Genomic DNA, 19,338 nt, shown 5'->3' with positions numbered 1-19,338 from the left:
AACAGAAGTGGGCTTGTTATAGACTTTGAAAACGACATATTTAATATTCAATTATATGGGACAGGAGACCTCTTCTAGCATTATGTCTTTTAAAACATTAATCTAATGTTTAAGATTTCTCTTGAATACACTGAAGCTCCCTACTTCCTACTTAAGGATCTTTAAGCTAGTACTTTCACATTCTGCTCATCATCACTTTACCAAATGAAAAGTACACATCATTTGTTCTTTCAGATATGACTACTGGGGAAATCTTATGAAAAATGGCATTCTTGCATATTCTGTACTAGTTAGGAGTAATTATATATTATATAATATTCATATATCTATATAACAGGTAATTGTCCTAGACAATTTTTAAATTACCATGATCAACTGAGAAATAAAATATATAAGGACAAATTCATAATTATTTTTATAGGCTTGGAAAACAGAATTCTACTTCCATTTAGAAATGCTTATTCAGCTAATGTTTTAAGACAGCTTATTCTTTCGAGATCTACATACAAATTATTTTATCGTAAATCTGTAATGGTCAATTACCTAGAATTTAGAATTTTTCAAAAATTATAAATTGGACTTACTATGTAACATAATTCCAAAAATATTTTGGCAGACAACCTGAAGATGGCTCTGTGGTCATCTTTTTCTCAGCAATATGTTTTGTACAGAATGTGATTCAGATCTTAAATAATTTTTATTAGAAGAGTATTTAATTCAAAAGATACATTTTAGTGTCTACTAAGTCATGATACCAACTGACCAGGCCACAAATTTTTTTGGGGGGGTTGTCTTTCAAATATAATCACTTATTAATGATTTTATAATGATTAATGGTTTTATATACTTTACATTAAGTTTTACCATTTCATTATCTGGCTAAGCTTTTCTCACTCTACTCTGGCTCAAAGGTAGACAGAAGTAATTAAGTGTAAGACCTGCAAAGGGATTGACTAACTTGACTTTGTCTCCTTCTTAAATTAATTGAAGCTCTCCATTTAAGCCAGTCACCTGTTTAATGCCTATGAATAACCAGTAATTAGTTTTCTTCCTAGAAGAGATTATGGGGGAGGGGAAGAAAAGAGAACTCCAAGAATCTTCAACTGACTTTGAAACAATTCTGTTCTATTCATGTGTAGATATTTTGACTGATTGATAAACTTGTTATATTTGTTAACAGAATAAGAACAGAGCTGTTGTAGTCAATAGACTTTGACTTACGGCTTTCTTCAGTGTTCTGAAGAGAACTACTGAATGAAAGGTTTTAAACTCAAGGAAAGTATGTGTAAATATTAGTGTAAAAATAAAGAAATTTCAAATGGGAGAATGCAACTGGGAAGCTTATCTGTTTGTCAGGCCAGAAGTTTAACAGGGCCCTGGAACTAAAGTGGAATGTGTGTGGTAAATGATAACAAAATACTGAACTTTAGTATTTATCATCTTTTGTTTTTGGGCGACTACTCATCAATTTTTGTGACGGGACTATATTAGCGCTTGAGGTAATAATGGTCTCTCTCTCTCTGAAACAAAACCTTAACCGTAAAGAAAAACACAGCTTTCATTAGTGGTACGTAATTTTGAGGATCCTATAAACATTTTTATTTTGAGGTTTTTTTTAATAGTTAATTTTAGTTTATTCTAAAACCTTACTGTTGGGGAATAAATAGGTTGCAGTTTCCTAAAGAGACGGTCCCTGTGGTTGAAATCTATGGCATTGTTTTCTAATTCAGGCAGTGGCTGGGAGCATAGAGAAACAGTGGTTTTTACGGTTTTCATAGACTTTGTGAACGCAAGAGGAGGCCCGAACTTCAGCGACTGACCTTGCTTCCCGAGTCCTTGGGTCCACATTCACCTTTATCGTACCACCATTTGTTTTTCAGCTTGTCTAAGACGCCTGCCTCACTGAGTTTCAAAACGGCAAGGTTTACAGGAGTTCTTCACGTGGAAAATAACATAAATAACATTATATATGTTATTTTATGTTATTCAAGTCAAACTACATAAGAATCGCATGGCAAAGTGACAGAGCAGAGGCCACAGTGGGTGCTATGTCTTATACCGTAGGCCCACGTTAGCATCAGACATAAAACTGGGGCCTGCTCCATCGCTTTAGGTAACAGGCACATACTGCTAGGGAGAATTGATAAATAAGATGTATGCAATTACTGTGAATCCAAAACTATTGGCTCAGAATAGGCTTTCTTTTTAATTCTCCCTCCCCACCCCACCCCCCCCATAAATGTGGCACGCATTCAAAAACCTTTTCCCTTTCAAAATAAATGGAAGTAGGTGAAGGTTGACAGACTTACACAGAAGCTACATAGGACTGACTCCAATTCTTAGGTGAGTGCTTTGTGACTCACTCTAGTGTATGATTGTACTTTATGCTCTAAAAATGTCAGAAGTATCCATCAATAAACTGACTCCATAACATCTATTATCCAAGACCCAATGCACAGTAGGTTCAGTGTGTCGACTAGGGTCATTGATATTTTAAAGTATAAACCCATATTGATATTTTCCTGCTGAATTGCAGTATTTAACTCAATTTTCATCTATCCTTTGAGTTTACCACATTAATATGCTCCAAGTACAAGGTCAAGTGACTATATTCACTCACTAATTAATGAACAATAAATAAACAGTAGTCTGAGGTATTTTTTTTCTGACTAGACAAACTCCTCTGAACTAGAATGTTCTTTTCTCTTTCCCCCACTTTCCTACCATCTTTGATTCCTTTAGTATTAAATATCATAGAAAGAGTTGAGAAAGAAGATGTCAGCCATCACGCAGTGTCACTTTTCAGAGTAATCTTTTATAATAATCCCAAACCTACAAGCTGAATGACATAACAAGCCCTGGGATCCTGTATTGCCCGTGTTCTTGTGCCCAGTTGCTTTCCATTTCATTTTACTGGAGACTGGCAGCATACTTCAACTGCCATTTTGTCTGGCTGAATGGTTCAGTAACTCACTTCTAGGGGATGTTGACTGCATTCAGTGGGATGTAAGTATGCCTTTACTTGGGTCACCAAAAGATGAATTCCACAAGCTTCCACTGAGGTAGAGTATTAAAAATGATGGTCATAATGATAGCTAATATTTACTGTGCACTTGCTATGAGCCAGGCATCATGGAAAATATCTTTACTACTCTCACTCATGCTTTATAAGTAAAGATACCAGGGCAAAGAGCTTATTCAACTACATACATAGGTATCCACTACTGCTGGGGTTTGTGGTCATGTAGCTTCATAGCATAGTCCATGCAATACATAACCAAAGACTTAAGACAAATGGGTTTCAGGATAATTGAGTGTTCTGGTTAAACGTTAAACCTATTCTCTCTAATGTTCATAATGAAAAATATTTCTAAAATATGTTTCTCATTTTGAAATGTTTTCAATGCAATTTAAAATTTGCATTAATCTTGTAGTATCTCATATATGTATGATCCTAGAATATTTTTTGAAATTAGAATCCTGCATAAGCATTATCTGATTCTCTTTTAAAAAGCTGAGTTTGAGCATAGGAAATTGGGGAGCTAAGATTAATTCAGTGAAGCTGGGTGCCAGTAGCTCACGCTTATAATCCTAATTACTTAGGAGGCTGAGTATCACAGTTTGATGCCAACCAGGGCAGAAAAGTCTGTGTGACTCTTACCTCCGATTAACTACTAAGAAAGCCAAAAGTGGAGCTATGGCTCAAGTGGTAGAGCACTAGACTTGAGCAAAAAAGCTCAGGGACAGTGTATGTGCCTGAGTTTAAGCCCCAGGACCAGCATTCCCTCTGTCTCTCTCTCTCTCTCCCTCTGTCTCTCTCACTTGGTTAATCAAAGTTTAATTGCCTACTACTCTCTTACCTTCATGTTTGAAATGACTACAAGAAAACTGTCCCTGTGGGATGTCTGGTGCATTATTAACCTCAGGAAGCAAAGGGGATTCTTCTCATTCACGTTATAAGACAGTATTTACCAGAGTAGCTGTCTCAGAGTAGGTGCTCCCTATACTGAAATTTCTTTAAACTCAGAGGAAGCCTTGTCTTTGAATTAATACTCTAAGAGATCGTATTTTTAATTGGGATTTATGTTACCCAAACTGCGTCTCTAAAAACCTTGAGATCAAGCAATCCTCCCACCTCAGCCGCTGGTACCTGAACCTAAATAAGGGATTTTAAGTCTTCAAGCTTGCTCATCTGTTCCTTTACACAAAAACAAAAACCAAAACCCCACAGGTGAACTGTGTTGGCCCTTACTGGCACTTCTTGACTGGCATGAGCTGAGAAGAGAGAAACCAGAGATGTAAGGAATCAGAGACTCTCCTTGAGCTCTCCTCTAGGAAAGACAACAGAAGACAGTCTGTGGATTAGACGAAGCCCAGCTTTCAATGAGCTCTGTCATGCGAGAGGTTCTTTTCTCCCATTCTCTTCTTTTTAATTCTGCTGGTTGTTTCTGTCCCTTCCACAGGATGTCTTTGTCACTCCAGCAGCCTGGTCTCAGAGGACAAGTTCAGATCGGCAGTTTTGAATATAAGGCTCTTATTATTAGCCAAACTTAGTGTTCAACTGGTAGAAACACAGGCTTGAACAAGAAATTCAATACTGAGAGACACTCCAAGGGCCAACTATCTACTGTCTCTCCTCCTCCCCAGCCCGCCCCGCCCCCAGTTTGCTGACTGCGTTATCTTCTATACTCTGAATCCTGCATTCGTTTTCATGGCTGTCATGATGGGGATTAATTCATTTGTAGGTAACAAACCAGAATAGGGTTGTCGTCTTCAAAATGTCAAATCATGACCCTGAATTGTGTGATCTGATTTAATTTCTACATTATTTCACAATTGTATCTACAGAATGATTTTCATCAATGTCTATATCCATGAGTATTTATACAATTTTATATCTATAGTGAGAAAATTAATGCTTTAGCTGTTATTAGTGCTATGATGACTTATGGTTACAGACATTGCCAAAATTCCCAACTAAAATCAAGATTTAAAAGCTCAGATAGTAGCACAAAAGTCTGTGTATGATTTTTTTACTTAGACTAAGCCATATCAGATTAATCGAAAGGGGAAAATTTGTTTTATAAATTGTAATCTGTAATTTTAAGTTGACCCATTGCCAATCAACATATACATATATATGTATGTGTGTATGTTACTTGCGAGAATGAGTATGAAAGCTTTGTGACAATATTGAAGGAGCAAACTTTCAACTCCCCCCTACTTCATTGCATCTTTTCCTGTAAGACATAAGACCCTGTCACTCATATCTCCTGTTGACTTTTCATGACTAAAGATTGTTATGATGAGAACCTGGCAGAGTTGGGAATGGTTGTCAGGTAAGTGGGGTGCTAATTATTACATAGTATGATAGGAAAGCTGCCACAGAGGCTTGAAGACTTCAGCTGTTAGGTATATTAAATCCTATGTGCCTTGAGGGAAAAGACAGTGAGTAATTTTCTCTTTCTCCATAGGTCCTGACACATTACCCAGCTGAAGCATAAGTTTAATCATTTGCAGCTGAATGGAAACGGGAGCTGTGTGCTCACAGGGCTCCCCTGATCCCCACGATTTCCATCCTGTGAGTGGCAGGCAAATCACTGCATCATCACAGGAACTTTCCTTCCCTTGGGAGGAACAGGCTTCCATTTCCCACCTTTCTTGAATAAAACTGGTAAGAAAATTAATATTGTCTGTGTCTCAAAATCCCGTAAGCCAGGATTTTTAGCAGATTTGCATCATTTCTCTTTACTGTCATCATGCAACGTTTGTCTCTCCTGAGTTAACTTTATACTCAACAAAGGCTTCAGAGCCAGCTGTTTCACTCAACCTAATACATTTCCTCCTCCTTTTTCCTCTGTACAGGAAGATCAGCCGAACAGGAGGAGTGAGGAAAGTTTAAAAGAACACCAGTCACCTGAAGACAGTACAGAATGGAATTGGAAAGGCAACAGCTCTCTCCTGTTTACTCAGATGCAAGTTAGGTCTGGCCATTTAAAATACTATCTTTTATACAAATTCAAGGTAGGGCATTATTATGATTTACATTGCAACAACTTTTTGCTCTTATGATAAACATCATGACAATATACAACCTATTAGGATTGTTTAGAATGGAGTTTGGAGTATGTAATGCCAGATATCCTGATATGCCATGTAAATGGAGTTAAGTCTCTCTCTGAATTTATGTGGCCAAGTGTGGGAACTTGTAGAACAATCAGGAACCTGGAGAAAAGCAGTTTTGTTGGGGGGTAGAATTTTTTACATTTGAAAAATGTAAAATGTATCTTAAAATTTTCACTCGTTTTGCATATCAATTGATGGTAGTTTCTCAGTCAGAATTTTCTCATCTAGTAATTATTTTCTTTAAATCTAAAAACTCTGCCATACATAAGGAAGGATACTAGTTTATACTTGCCAATTGTATACATTTTTGAAATCTACTTAGAAATATAAAAACATTTTGTGAAGTGAAAAATATGTCTAAGGTGAAGACAAAGAAGTTTTTTTTCTTCTCTTCGATCATTTTTGTAATTGATGCATTCATGGAAGGTGAAAACTTGTAATTCTATTTGGAGTTGTTACTGAATTCAAATGGAAGCCCTGTGAATTTTTTTTTTTTGGGTCCAGTTGTGGGCCCTGGGCGCTGTCCCTCAGCTCTTTAGTTCAAGGCTAGCGCTCTACCACTTGAGCCACAGCGCCACTTCCGGCTTTTTTCTTTTTGCTTATGTGATGCTGAGGAATCGAACCCAGGGCCTCATGTATGCAAGGCAAGCGCTCTACCACTGAGCCACCTTCCCAGCCCCAGCCCTGTGAATTTTATGTGGGAAAAAACCACCTTTTTGGAAGGTTCACTAGATGGTCTAGATGGAGTCAGCTTATTGCTGTTACTTAATATTTGGTAGAAGTTCTGGCCAAGTAAAATAAGAAAACAAGCCAGACTTACCCTGATGTTTTCTCTCCTCTCTTCACTAAATGGCTCTTTGTGAAACTCATATCCCTTTCTTTTCTTTCCAAACCATATGTTCCTAGGACTGTGAGTGCCTAGTCCACAGCCTCTTCGAACCAGAACTTTTCAGAGACTATTACCACCATATTGGTCAGTGTGCCACCAAACTGATCGCGGCTGCAAATATTTTTGCCTTGACAGTAATTGCATACTTGTTTGTAAAGGGACGGGACTAGCAGTCCAGCTGCTGTGCGCACGCCTCCCAGCAGATGCACCTATTACTTGACATACTGTTTACCCGCTTTTGGTGACATTGAGGCTAACCTTGGAGTCACCTCCCCCGCTGCCACATTCTCCTTTGTCGTACCACCATTTGTTTTTCAATTTGTCCAAGAGGCCTTGTTCATTCAGTTTTAAAACTGCGAGGTTAACAGCATTTCTTGAAACGATAAAACATATTTTGTAAGAAACTGCACAGCTGTTAGGATGTTAGAAGGAATGAGGACTTAAAGCTTTTTATAAGCTTCTCCCAGACGCTAAATAAACCTCTCATTTTGCCATCCTGCAGCTCCATCCACCATAGTCCAAACCAAAGGCAATCAATGGTAACTAATTTCAAACGTATTCCACATGCAGTATTTGGGGCTGTTCATTTTCATAGTTTGTTTATTGTCAACTAACTGATCTTATCAGCAACCAATTACATCAATTTTTCTTTTTTGCAAAATAGTTAATAAACTCAAATTTACCAGTAATTATCTCTTGAATCCCTTTGCTTCTACAAATGTCAAAGACCCCAAAGAGCCTGAAATGAAAATGTATTCCCTGAAGGAAAAACTCAAATGATATAAACAAAACAAGAACCTAACAATTTTTCTCCTGGACTGATTTCCTGACAACCAAGAGTGTGGCTTAATTGCTATTCCCTTTATTATCTGTGTGGATTTAATTTGTTTGATTCTGTTGATCTCAGAATGGAAGCTTTTCTGGTTGGATCAGTTTCATGGGCTGGAGGTTGTGGAGGAAACTTTCTGCTAAGTCTAGAGATAGGAGCAGCTCTTAGGGCTAAGTTCTTACATCTAAATTTTTGTGTTGATTTTTAAAAGCATGTGTGCTTTTTGGAAATCAGGATCACATATCCAATTTGACTGCTTAAATTAAGTAATTAAACACCAGGAAGTTATGCTGCAGATTAGATTTTCTCTATGTTTATCTCTATAGAAGGATAAGAGGCAGACTATTCTAATTATTTGCTCACAGGTTTAAAAGTGCCACGGGCTCTTGCCTCCTATGTATTTTGTTTCCTTATTACTTCTAAGGTACAGTTTATAAATACCCATTGACTCTTTCATGACATTTTTCCAGCAATTAATGAGATTTCTATTAAATCTAGGGAGTGGCTTGTGTACTGCAGGAATTTGGGTATAGACTGGGCTGTGCGTTCTGAGAAACACTGACTTTGGTGACTACTTAATGATGGATGGAAAGAATAAAATAAAACAAAATACTATTAACAAATAGCATGATTTCAAAAGTAAAATGTCACTTAAATGACTAATAAAAAATGTGGGTTTAAAAAAAAAATCCAGGGCTGGGAAGGTCGCTCAGTGGTAGAGCACTTGCCTTGCATACATGAGACCCTGGGTTCGATTCCTCAGCACCACATAAACAAAAAACAAAAAAGCCAGAAGTGGCGCTGTGGCTCAAGTGGTAGAGCGCTATCCTTGAGCTGAAGAGCTGAGGGACAGCATCCAGGCCCAGAGAGTTCAGGCCCCATGACCGTACCCTTCCAAAAAAAAAAACAAAAAAAACCCCATCAAACAGCCTATTTAAGTGGTTTTCCATGTCTCCACGTCACAAGCTCTTTCCCTGTGTGCTGGCCCTATCGGGGCACAAAGTCAACATTCCCGGTAAGTAAACCACACACTCTGGGACCATTAATTCTTTTTAAGAGTTAGACTGCCATTTACAGAATGCTAATTCAATACGTAGCTGTTCTCACATTCCCAAGTAAATGCCACATTAGTGGTGCAAAATAAAACATTTCCTCAACTAAACAACAGCAAGTAGTCAATTCACTGAATGGACCACATTAACATGAAGGCCTGGATAAATAATGAAGATAGCTATCTATTTTAAAAAATTCTCTTGGGAAGAGATAACTGGCTTAATTTGTTTTGTGTCTATAAGAAGTGAAACAAAGGGATCGTTTTTATTTTGTTTTCTTTTGAGATAGAGTTTTGCTATGTAGCACAGTTTTGCTTCTAACTTACAAGCTACCTGCCTTAGCTTCTCTAGTGCTGAGATTACAGGCATGGACCACTACACTCATAAATTTTGTCTGATAGTAAGTTAAAACTACTAACATCTTAATGAAAATAATTCTTATCTTTCATTGTATTTTAGCTTTAAACATTTGTATTAGTGGGTTTTTTTAATGAAGTATCCCAATTGCTGTATATGTTGGTTTAGACCATTCCTTAGATGAAACAAACCTTTTTATGAGAGGGTTATTTAACAGGGCTATTAGCTATATCAAAAGACAGTTTCACAGCACAAAGAAAACAAAAAAAAAGCAAAATAAAGGAATGAATAAGAACAAAGCTTTATGTTGAGAAAATTGTTTGGAACCAAGCTTTCTACAAAATTATTCTAAGATATGATCTAATACCACCTGATAGGCCATGTAAAAACAGTTTAGTTTCACACTGCTATCCGTACATATATGTCTGTGTTTATATTTGATGGATATTATACATTTGACTGACAGATAAATCACTGCCAAGTTCACAATCATATTTTCCTTCATGTGGTTGGTTCCTCAACAAACTGTCATATATGATGTTTAGCTTTGTCAATGCTATGACACAGAAGGCTCTAGTAATATCTGGAGATAGTTTTCAGTATTTCAAGATTTATGTTAAAAATATCTATGATTTTTTCCTACCATTGTCTAGCTAACAACATGATTTCCTTAGGCAATAAATTTACAGCTACAGGCATCACTGTATTGACATTTAAACTGCAGCATCAACTATATCTGCAAAGATCATTGGGAATCTGCTCTGTTTCATGAAATGAACTACTTTTCCATGTTGCTAATAAGAACCATCAAATGACTTTTAACCCTATTATATTAATTGACTCATTTTACCAGACTACAGCAAAGTATTTTTTTTATTCCAACTAAAGTGAGAAAGGTATCCTTAAGAGCTACTCATCAGCAAGGCTGTCATTAGAAGTCAGAGAAATATGGAGACATGGAAAACACTTAATGATAGTTTTGGAATCTCCTTTATACATTTCAGGCATGGACTTCCAAATCAATATCAGAAACTCCTATTGACTGTGAAGAATATTCTTGCTCTAATGAAGTGTCCAGGAAGTTGTAAGAGTTATCTGTCAAGCAGAATGATTCCTTTTAATTGTATTAAAGTGCAGCTTTTACAGAGTAAAGTCCATTGAAACAGACTGCTTTTCATTTAAAAAATGGGAAGGGAGGAAGAAGCTATAGTGAGTGAGCACATTTTTTCTCAGGATGTGTAAACCGCACTTGAGAATCCAGGTGTGTGGATTTTAATAGGACCTAGGTAACTGTCATGCTTGCCTGTGACTCTTCTACCTTATGGGAAATCTAAATAAGAAAAAGTACTCTCTAAAAACCTTATTGTCTCAATGGTGTTGGACATGGATTGTGAGCTGTAATGAATTCTGGGGCTTTTGGAAAACCTGGGAGTTCTAGTTCTGGGATTTCCAGCTTGACGGATTTTCTCGGTGTACATCATTCCCTTACAGCTTGGGACACGTTGTTGTTGTTAAGGATGTAGTTGATATTTGGCATAAAACAGAAACATTTTCCATTTAACAAATTTGGGTAAATTAAGGCATTGTAGGATTTTTTTTCTTCTTCAAAATACACTTATTTTCCTCTGCCCTTTCACAAATGACTTATCTTCTGATTCTATAACTTCAAGGAGGAATGCTCTTGTCCTTACTTTATGCCTTATGCACAACATAGATACTGTAGCATAATTTCTCTGTTGTGAGGTATTAAAGCACACAAATGATAAAACATCCACTAGCAGATGAAGGTCTAGATTTGCTACTTTGGGCTGGAGGTGTGGCTCAAGTGGTAGGGCACATGCCTTAGCAAGTATGAAGTCCTGAGTTCAAACCCCAGTACAGAAAACAAAGCCAAAAAAAAACCACACCTAAATAAGTGAGGCTTAAGTTTGGTAAAGTGCATTCATGATGTCCTGGATTTTTTACTATTAATGATCAAAGCTTGATGACAATCCTATAGATTAAATCAATATCTCCCCAGAAGCTATTCAGAGCACACAGATGGCTGAATAAATAATTTGCCCAAACTTCATTAATCTGGCTAAAATGAATTCAGTTCCATTTCCCTTAATAGAACAAACATTTCATTATTGGCTGTGATGCCAGTCTCCTGTGCCAGTCTCCAGTACAGTGTAATTCTCTTAACTATTGCATGATGGTGCTGGGGCTTTCTGTCCTGAGCAGGATGGATCCTTAGTTATATACACCTGAGCAAAGATCTCCTGTGCTCTCCTTCCCTGAGTGTTCCATTCATGCTATGTTCTCCAGTACAATGCCTAGAATATTGCTTTGAATAAGATTCTTTTCATAGTCCCCAACAAATCCTATTTTTTTGTTGTTCCAATCTTGGGACTTGAACTCAGGGGTTGAGCTCTGTCCCTGAGCACTTTTGCTCAAGGCTGGCGCTCTACCACTCGAGCCACAGCTCCACTTCTGATGGACAATTGGTGGTTATTTGGACAAAATTGTCTCATGGAATTTCCTGCCCAGGCTGGCTTGGAACCATGATTCTCAGATCTCAGACTCCTGAGTAGATAGGATTATAGGTGTGAGCCATCAGTGTCCAGCTTCTATCTACTTTTAAGGTGTAAAGTTTTAAACTATGTGAACTATAGAAATGTGAAAAGCAAAATAGAATTTCTTCAAAATCAGAAAAAGGTATTTTAAGCAAAGATGATTTTAAGCTGATTATTGATTTAGAAGAAAAGAAAATCATGGAATGATTCAACCTTACTTGGAACTCAACTTTTGAATTAAAGTGATGCAAGTTCAGTTTTCTTCATTCTTATTGAAAAAATATTAAAGAGGATGCTCAATATCATCAAGGGTTTAGTAAACTGGGAAGTCTTATACACTGATGATCAAATTAAAAGCTAGAAAATAGTTTGCCTTTATAGGACAAGATCTTTAAAACAATTTTTATCCTTGACACAATTTTTGCCTTTGAAAACTAACTCCTAAGAAATTTGCTGAAGATGTAGCAAAATAACTTAAGATAAACTTCCTAGTATATTTATATATCAAAACATAGAGAACTTATATTTCCAAATGAAAGGAATAATTAAGCTTTCATACATCTCACTGGACAAAAGCCCGATTTGAGTATCAAAACCCCTTGTTACAAGTACAAATTATGAGACTTGACCCTACCTAATCAGATTCTTCTGAATTAGATGTAATATTATATATCTACAAAGCTCCTGAGGTGCTAGTGTTGATCCTATCTGTGATGCACATAGTAGTGTCTTGTCATTAAAAAATAATGAGAAAAATGCCTACAGTATAATAAGTTTAAAGGAAAAGAATTACATTTGTAAATTATTTGTGATCCTGGCCTGATAACCTACACACATATCTAATGTTAATGAAAAAATATTGGATGAACAACAGATTTCTATCTGTGAGTAAAGGCACTGTAATTGATTTTAATTGTATTTTGTTCACTCACTCAAAACTTTCTACAGCAAGAAATTAGGGAAAGAATTTCTGTCAATACAGTTGTTTACAGAACTGTTTTATTGAAGCCAACATTTATAATCCTATTTTATATCAAATCTAACATGAGGGAGAATAATCTAGAAGTAGAACCTAGACGTTATTTTTAAGATCTCAGAGAAAATGTTTATTGTTTCTGATTGCATAGTGTATCTTGCTTTGGTGTTCAGTGTCACTGGCTGGAGACCATGTTCTGTACTTGACTTGTACAAAGGTCTACCTCATCAGAAAGGGATGGTTAGGCAGAGAAGTGAGAGTAATGCTCGAATGAGCAGGAAGCTGATCCAGAGAGCATCTGCAGGAGGCTAATGGAACTCTCACTGGCCTAGAGGGAAGACTTGCTGTGTCACAGATACTTACACGAATAGGAGAGTTTTCTCCTTCAGGCTGAAGGAGAGTGGTTGTGAGTGGGCTGGAGTCCTGTTAAGTGGGCCATGTATATATCTTGGTTTTTAGAAAAGCAGATTTTATAGCTAACAATTCTGTTTCTGTTTTTTTTCCAAATTAGAGACCTTAAGAGAAAAAAAAAATCCTGACTTTTTTTTTTTTGCTAAAATTGAAACAATGCAATGTTCTTTAACTTCTTATCCTACTTCATTCTGACTACAACTTTCTTTAAAGTAAAACTTGAGTTCCAGATTGGAAAACTCATTTGATGTAAAGTTCCCTATACTATACAATATGTGTGTGTATGTTTATGTTGAAAAAAATATGAACAACTAATACAAATATATTTTCATGCAAGATGTATACAAACTCCTCAGAAGCCCTTCATTTTGTAGTTACATGGTGGGTATGTTGTAGATAAGAACTGTGTGTCCTGAGACCCATTTCACATAGCAAGATCAGATAGAAGAGGAGCAAATATAATAGGAGTTACTTTTCTAAATTATTTAATGATCTCTCCTTAAATAAAAATGGATGGATTAAGTTAGCAGAAAATCTCACTTTACAATGAATTCCATCTAGGACTACATATCTAGTCAATTAATAGTCAGCTGAGGAATTTTGTTTTTGGTTATCAATCAGGAAAATACAAAAAAGGTCAATGAAACCCAGTAAGCTGTCAAATGATAAAGATTAGGAACTAATATGTTTATTTTTAAGGAAGGGCATTTGCATTCACAGTTGTAACCTTTATCAGCTATTTAGTCTGGAATAGTCTGGAAGAGGAATTCGTTCTGGCATTATCAATGCTCCACTAAGTTTTCAATTTAACTTGTAGCACTGCTATTACTTTTCTTCCCAAATTATTCCTCTCAATAGACACGCACAAGGCACTTTTTGCTTCATTGGGTCTCTGCATTCATTCCAAAAGCAGAATTTGAGCTAAATTACTCTACATCAACATGCAAAAAAATTTTTTTTAAGACATTGAGTTTTCACTGCAGTTTGCTTATGCCATGACAAGTGAAAAGTTTTTTTAAATTTTGTAAGCAGAAAGACAATTCAGATCCAGCATAATTGATTGTGAACATTCTAAAACTAGTTTGAGAAGAAAGGATTTCATGTCTTTGGGTTTTAGGTAATAGATATGGTATGTAGTTAAATTAGTGGATATACCTTTGTAATTTTTACTCCAAATGAGTCAAGAAGATTTGAATAACTGGAGTAGATACTAGATTAACTTCCAACAATTATGTCTACATTGTAATGTCCTTGGGACTATTCCATAACAAATCCATTTCAGAACTGAGTCTGTGGTTCTTTGAAAGAAATACTTTGATTTCTATGAGGCTTTCTGTCAGTAATTGAGTCAGAGAATTAGCCAGACACCGATAATGTGAAGAGTGTAATTATATTTTTAACGAATGCTTTTACAGATAATCCTGACAAATATTTTTCATGCAATTTGATGATTTTTGTCAGAGTAAAATTCTCTAACCTACTTTGGGAATTTGATGAAAGCTGGCTATTTTCTTGGGACAAATGCACAAATAGAAATTAACTGGCCTTCATTTGCAGGAAGTTCATTGGTCTTTGAAAGGAAATCATGAATACAGATTAAAAGTATCTCTTTTAGAATTAGAAGACTTGAAAGATACTTTAGTTGCATTTACATGTTGAAAAAGTATCAATTATTCACATTAACTACTAAAAACTTGGTTTTCCTGCTGATACTTTTGGGGTACTATTTGAGTTTATATGGTGTCCCTCCCCTAGCCAATGTCCCTTGTATTGGCAAATTAGTTTATAAAAAAGGGAGTTTTTATTTCATGAGAGCCCATAGCATTTAGATTGGATTTCATGTTTTCACTGAATACAATTCACTTTTCAAGTAGTGGTTACCATGAGTCTATAGTTTAAAGATTGTAAAGACTCATTGTTGTAAGATTCACAGTTTTTGTGCCATGCGGCAGTGGTGGCTTGCATATAGATGACGTATTGCTAGGGTCATGGTGCAGTGTGGGCTTTACTCCTGTCCACAGACTTTAGGTTTTTTTCATCTTCTAGACCATGCTCCTTACTCTCGGATGATTTTAAGAATTCTAAACCATTATAAGAACCACAGGTCATGTTTTCTTTGCCCCTCCTTTGCTGCTTCTTACATCAATTGTTTTAAAGATTTAGAAACCTAGAATTGTGGAGTTGAGATGAGGGTTTGAGGTTAGCTCCAGCCTTGTCATTGTACAGATGTAGTCACTGGGGCCTAATGAAAGTTAGGTGACTTGTCCATCAAAGTCCAGCTGGACATAGGTCATCTGCCTTCTGGTCCAGTGCTCTTGCCTAAACATTATGTTAGATTCCCCCCCCTCCCCCCGTGGTACTCTTTCCTATGTAATTAAACACTTTATCCCTTCTATTTCTTTCTAAGGGAACTTTTCTCTTTACTTACAACTTTCCCAGGCTTAGTAAGAGATTTTCCCTGATTAAGCTCCCTAGGCAAGTTGACTTATGTATTCCTTGTACTAGCAAATGATCAACTTCTGACCACTCTGTCTACACCCTTCTTGGGTTGAGACAAAAGTTGAAAGGCAAGAGTTCCTGTAAACTCAACTGAGAGTTTCCCCAAACCTAAGAAGAAGAAATAATTTCCTTTAAGAAGTGACATGAATAACCTACGATGACTTGTTTGGTAACATTTATTTCCTCCCAAGGAAAAATAAGATAGGTTTCAAATACATACAAAAGTTCTTAATGATCTAAGTTGTAAGTTGTAATTTAATGATCTAAATTTTAATTAGCCTTGTATCCCAAGAACGGGGATTAGAAATTTTTACCCAGAGAAAATAGACTGCAAAGAGATAATGAAGAAACAAGATCCAGCTACACGTGTCAATCTAACACTCGAAGTTTTGTTTCTGTTCCTTTCCTACAGCCAATTATTTGTTAGGAATTGTATCTCTCCAAAAAGTGCCTCCCAAATTCATATTTTTGCTTCTTCTAAACTGGCATTGCTCACCAAGTATCACATATCTGTGTTCTATGCGCCAGGTGTCAAGATAACCTGATTGTCTGCTTGTTTATTCTACTCTGTCAAAATCCTTCTGCGATCAGTGATTGCCTCCAAGATATTCTTTTTTTTGGTGGTGGTGGTGGTGATGTGGCTTGAACTCAGGGCATAGGTGTTGTACCTGAACATTTTTGTTCAAAGCTAGCACTCTACAACTTGGAGCCACAGCTCCACTTCTGCTTTTCTGGGTGTTAATTGGAGATAAGGGTCTATCCAGTCTGACTTTGAACTGCGATCCTTCTATCTCAGCCTCCTGAGTAGGTAGGATTACAGGTGTGAGCCACCAGTGCCTGGCTCCAAGATACCATTCTAACTGTTCTGATGTTCTAGGCTTCATAATTTGGTTATATTTTACAGAGCAAAACACTGTGCCAGCTACTTAATATTCTTATTGTTCAGTCCTCATAACCAACCATATGGTGGACTTATACAAGATTCACACCATTTGAAGGGCAGTAGCAACCAAAAACTTTTAGTGATTAGGATCTAGAACCTGCTTGTTTTTGCTAATCAGGTGGTTGTCTTGCTTCTACTATCTCAAATTGTACATACTTAAAAAATTCTTTGTTTTTCCCTTGTGCTCTTCCCTATATAAAGATATCAAAGAGGAAGTACTGATGATTTCCCAAAGACAACAACATGAAAATAGAGGTGTCATGGAAACCACTCAAAGAAATATAAAAGAGGCCAGGGAAGAGCCTATAATAGCACTGAGAAATAATGCTCAAAGTATTTCCTCCCTTTCCTTCTTCCTTTTCTAATCATAGTTTTCATACAGTACATTTAAGATCTCATTAAGTGGATACTGCTTTAGAGCAAAAGTGTAGCCTCATCATATTTCCAAATACATATGTTAAAATTGCTTCATCAGCTTCATGTTAAAAAAATCTCAGTATCAATCTATTTCATTAGAAACATTTTAGATTTGGATTTTTAAAATACTTTTTGTTCCTTCTCACCCATTATGTTTAAATTGAGAGAGTAACTGTATACTCTCTATATAGAGGAATTAAGAGCTGAAGAATCTGAGCTTTAATGGAATATTAATTCAATGGTGATGGAAAACATAAATGCATTAGCGTATAACTGCTATGATTGGTGTGAAAGTTTTCTTTCTTTCTTCCTTTTTCCTGATAAGACATTTGTAAGTGAATGTGAGAATAACTATTATGCACACACAAGTGGCAAGCTGGTTTCCTGACGCTGGTAAGGTTAAAAAATAGACATGTATAAAGAAAAAGGGATTGAAAAATAGGTGGGGGAGGGGTTTCCTTCAAATGGATGGAACCCATTCTTTTGAAAGAAAACTCCCCTCTTACCTTGGTCCTGGAGCTGGTTAGTTCTCCTCTGTGCTCCTCCTAGGGGAGAAATACCCAAAGTTAAACAATAATAGAACATGATCTTATATCAAAGTCAAGTTCAGTTCTGGTCAACCCCTTCCTCAGGTCTCACAAGACACCATCAAGTGTCTGATATACTGGGGTTTCCACCACATTGAATTTAAAACCAATGTTAATGAAGGATTGATTAAGCCAAAGGGAATGAACATTCATGGTGTAACACAGACAGTGTGTCTGTATTTTAGTCTGTCTCGTCAGAGAGCTCTAATAAGTTGAAGGTTGGCTTAGAACATGGGAGTTCATGGGAGAACATCACTTGGGTAACTTTGACCAACTGGAGTGGATAATGTACATTGTGCGAACACCACAATCTCACTGGGGAGAAGGAGGCATGCTGTGGTGTTTCTCAGTCCACCCTTCTCAGGCTTTCTCCGGTATTTGAGAATAACATAAGAGTGCTCCAAGCAACACCGTGTGTGTGGAACAGTACTTAAGTCTGATCCAATACAAAGGAAAACTATTGTAAAAATTAATGAAGTATCATTAAATGGCAGGGTTAGGAACAAATGTAAGAAATGGACATTATCCAACATCGCAGGCTTGTTTTATTGTTTCAAAACTGGAAATCACAGACAGGAGTTTCTTGTTTTTCTATCCAAGTACTAAACAAGCTTAGCTTCAAGATCAGGTATATTCAGGGGAGGATGGCCTTTACTAGATGAAAAACAATTTTTCCCCTTAACTTGTTTGCAGCTAACTCAGAATCCTGATGTCTTTGGAGATAGACAGGAAGCATTGTGAGAGACACAAGGATTTGGGAATTTTCCAGTGACAGGCTTAGTGTCGCCTCAGTCACTCTGGTTACTTGCTGTAACTTTCAAGAGTAGCTAACATCTGTCCTGGCAAGGACAATGAATCAACTTAAAGGAGGTGTGTGTGTGTGTGTGTGTGTGCTCTGTGTGTGTGTGTGTGTGTGTGTGTGTGTGTGTGTGTGTGTGTGTGTGTGTGTATGGGATCATGTTTGAAAACATATCCACATAGAGGTGCTCGGTATTTGATAACCATAATTAAATCTTTATTTCCTTTCCATTTGTGTAGTCTCTGACAGGGTCTGGCCTTACATGGATTACCTTGTATCCTTTGAGGCTATTGCCTAATTGACTGAGCTTCCAATCAGTTCTGAGTTACCCTTTGGCATAATTTCAGAGATGGTGGGTGACTAGCTCCCAAATAACATCAAATACCAGACAAGTGATGGAATTCTGTGAGACATGAAGGAATGTGGAGACCATGAACGAGCCTGAACCCATACAAGATCATGTGCTATTGTTATTTAACTTTGGGTAACTTATTAACATTCTTCATCAAGTAAAATGACAGCAGGTGAGGAAACGGATGTACTTTGGAACTTCAGTGGGTCCCAGGATGTTCCAGAGACATCAAAATGGGGATGTTGTCATTGTTATTCTAATGGTTATTATGAAGATGTGCAGGGGGAAAAAAACACTCGATTACAGATTCCACATTATACAATGAAACCTTATCTCCATCTATTGCTATTACCATTTGCTCTGATTAGATTGGTCCTATAATCTTAATACACATTTAAGCTTCATGATATACCAGCTGTAACGTACATGCTTTCTCTTATATGCTTTTTTTGGGAGCTTAAAGTTTATCATCTTTAATAAGTTTACCAGAAATAGCTATTTCAGCAAGCCAACCTTTCAGCTACTAAAAACTATAAATTCCAAGAA

At 36.7% G+C, this 19,338-nt stretch overlaps 1 protein-coding gene across 2 annotated transcripts in view; it reads right to left on the bottom strand.

The window, feature by feature from the left end:
* The window catches only part of Gria4 (glutamate ionotropic receptor AMPA type subunit 4), a 268,341-nt gene that overhangs the window by 5,060 nt on the left and 243,943 nt on the right, over nt 1-19,338 (bottom strand). Inside the window, exon 14 of one of the 2 annotated variants that reach the window (XM_042674862.1) lies at nt 1,821-1,935. In XM_042674862.1, coding sequence (XP_042530796.1) covers nt 1,821-1,935 — 115 coding nt within the window. Of the gene's footprint in view, nt 1-1,820; nt 1,936-7,273; nt 7,389-19,338 lie in introns of both variants that reach the window. The other variant, XM_042674861.1, reaches the window with a different exon arrangement.

The sequence above is a fragment of the Dipodomys spectabilis genome, unplaced genomic scaffold, assembly GCF_019054845.1.
Source record: "Dipodomys spectabilis isolate Male_0828 unplaced genomic scaffold, ASM1905484v1 ptg000023l, whole genome shotgun sequence".
Lineage (NCBI taxonomy): Eukaryota > Metazoa > Chordata > Mammalia > Rodentia > Heteromyidae > Dipodomys > Dipodomys spectabilis.
The sequence above is the reverse complement of the archived record's forward strand: the minus strand, read 5'-3'. Positions and strand labels throughout refer to the sequence as shown.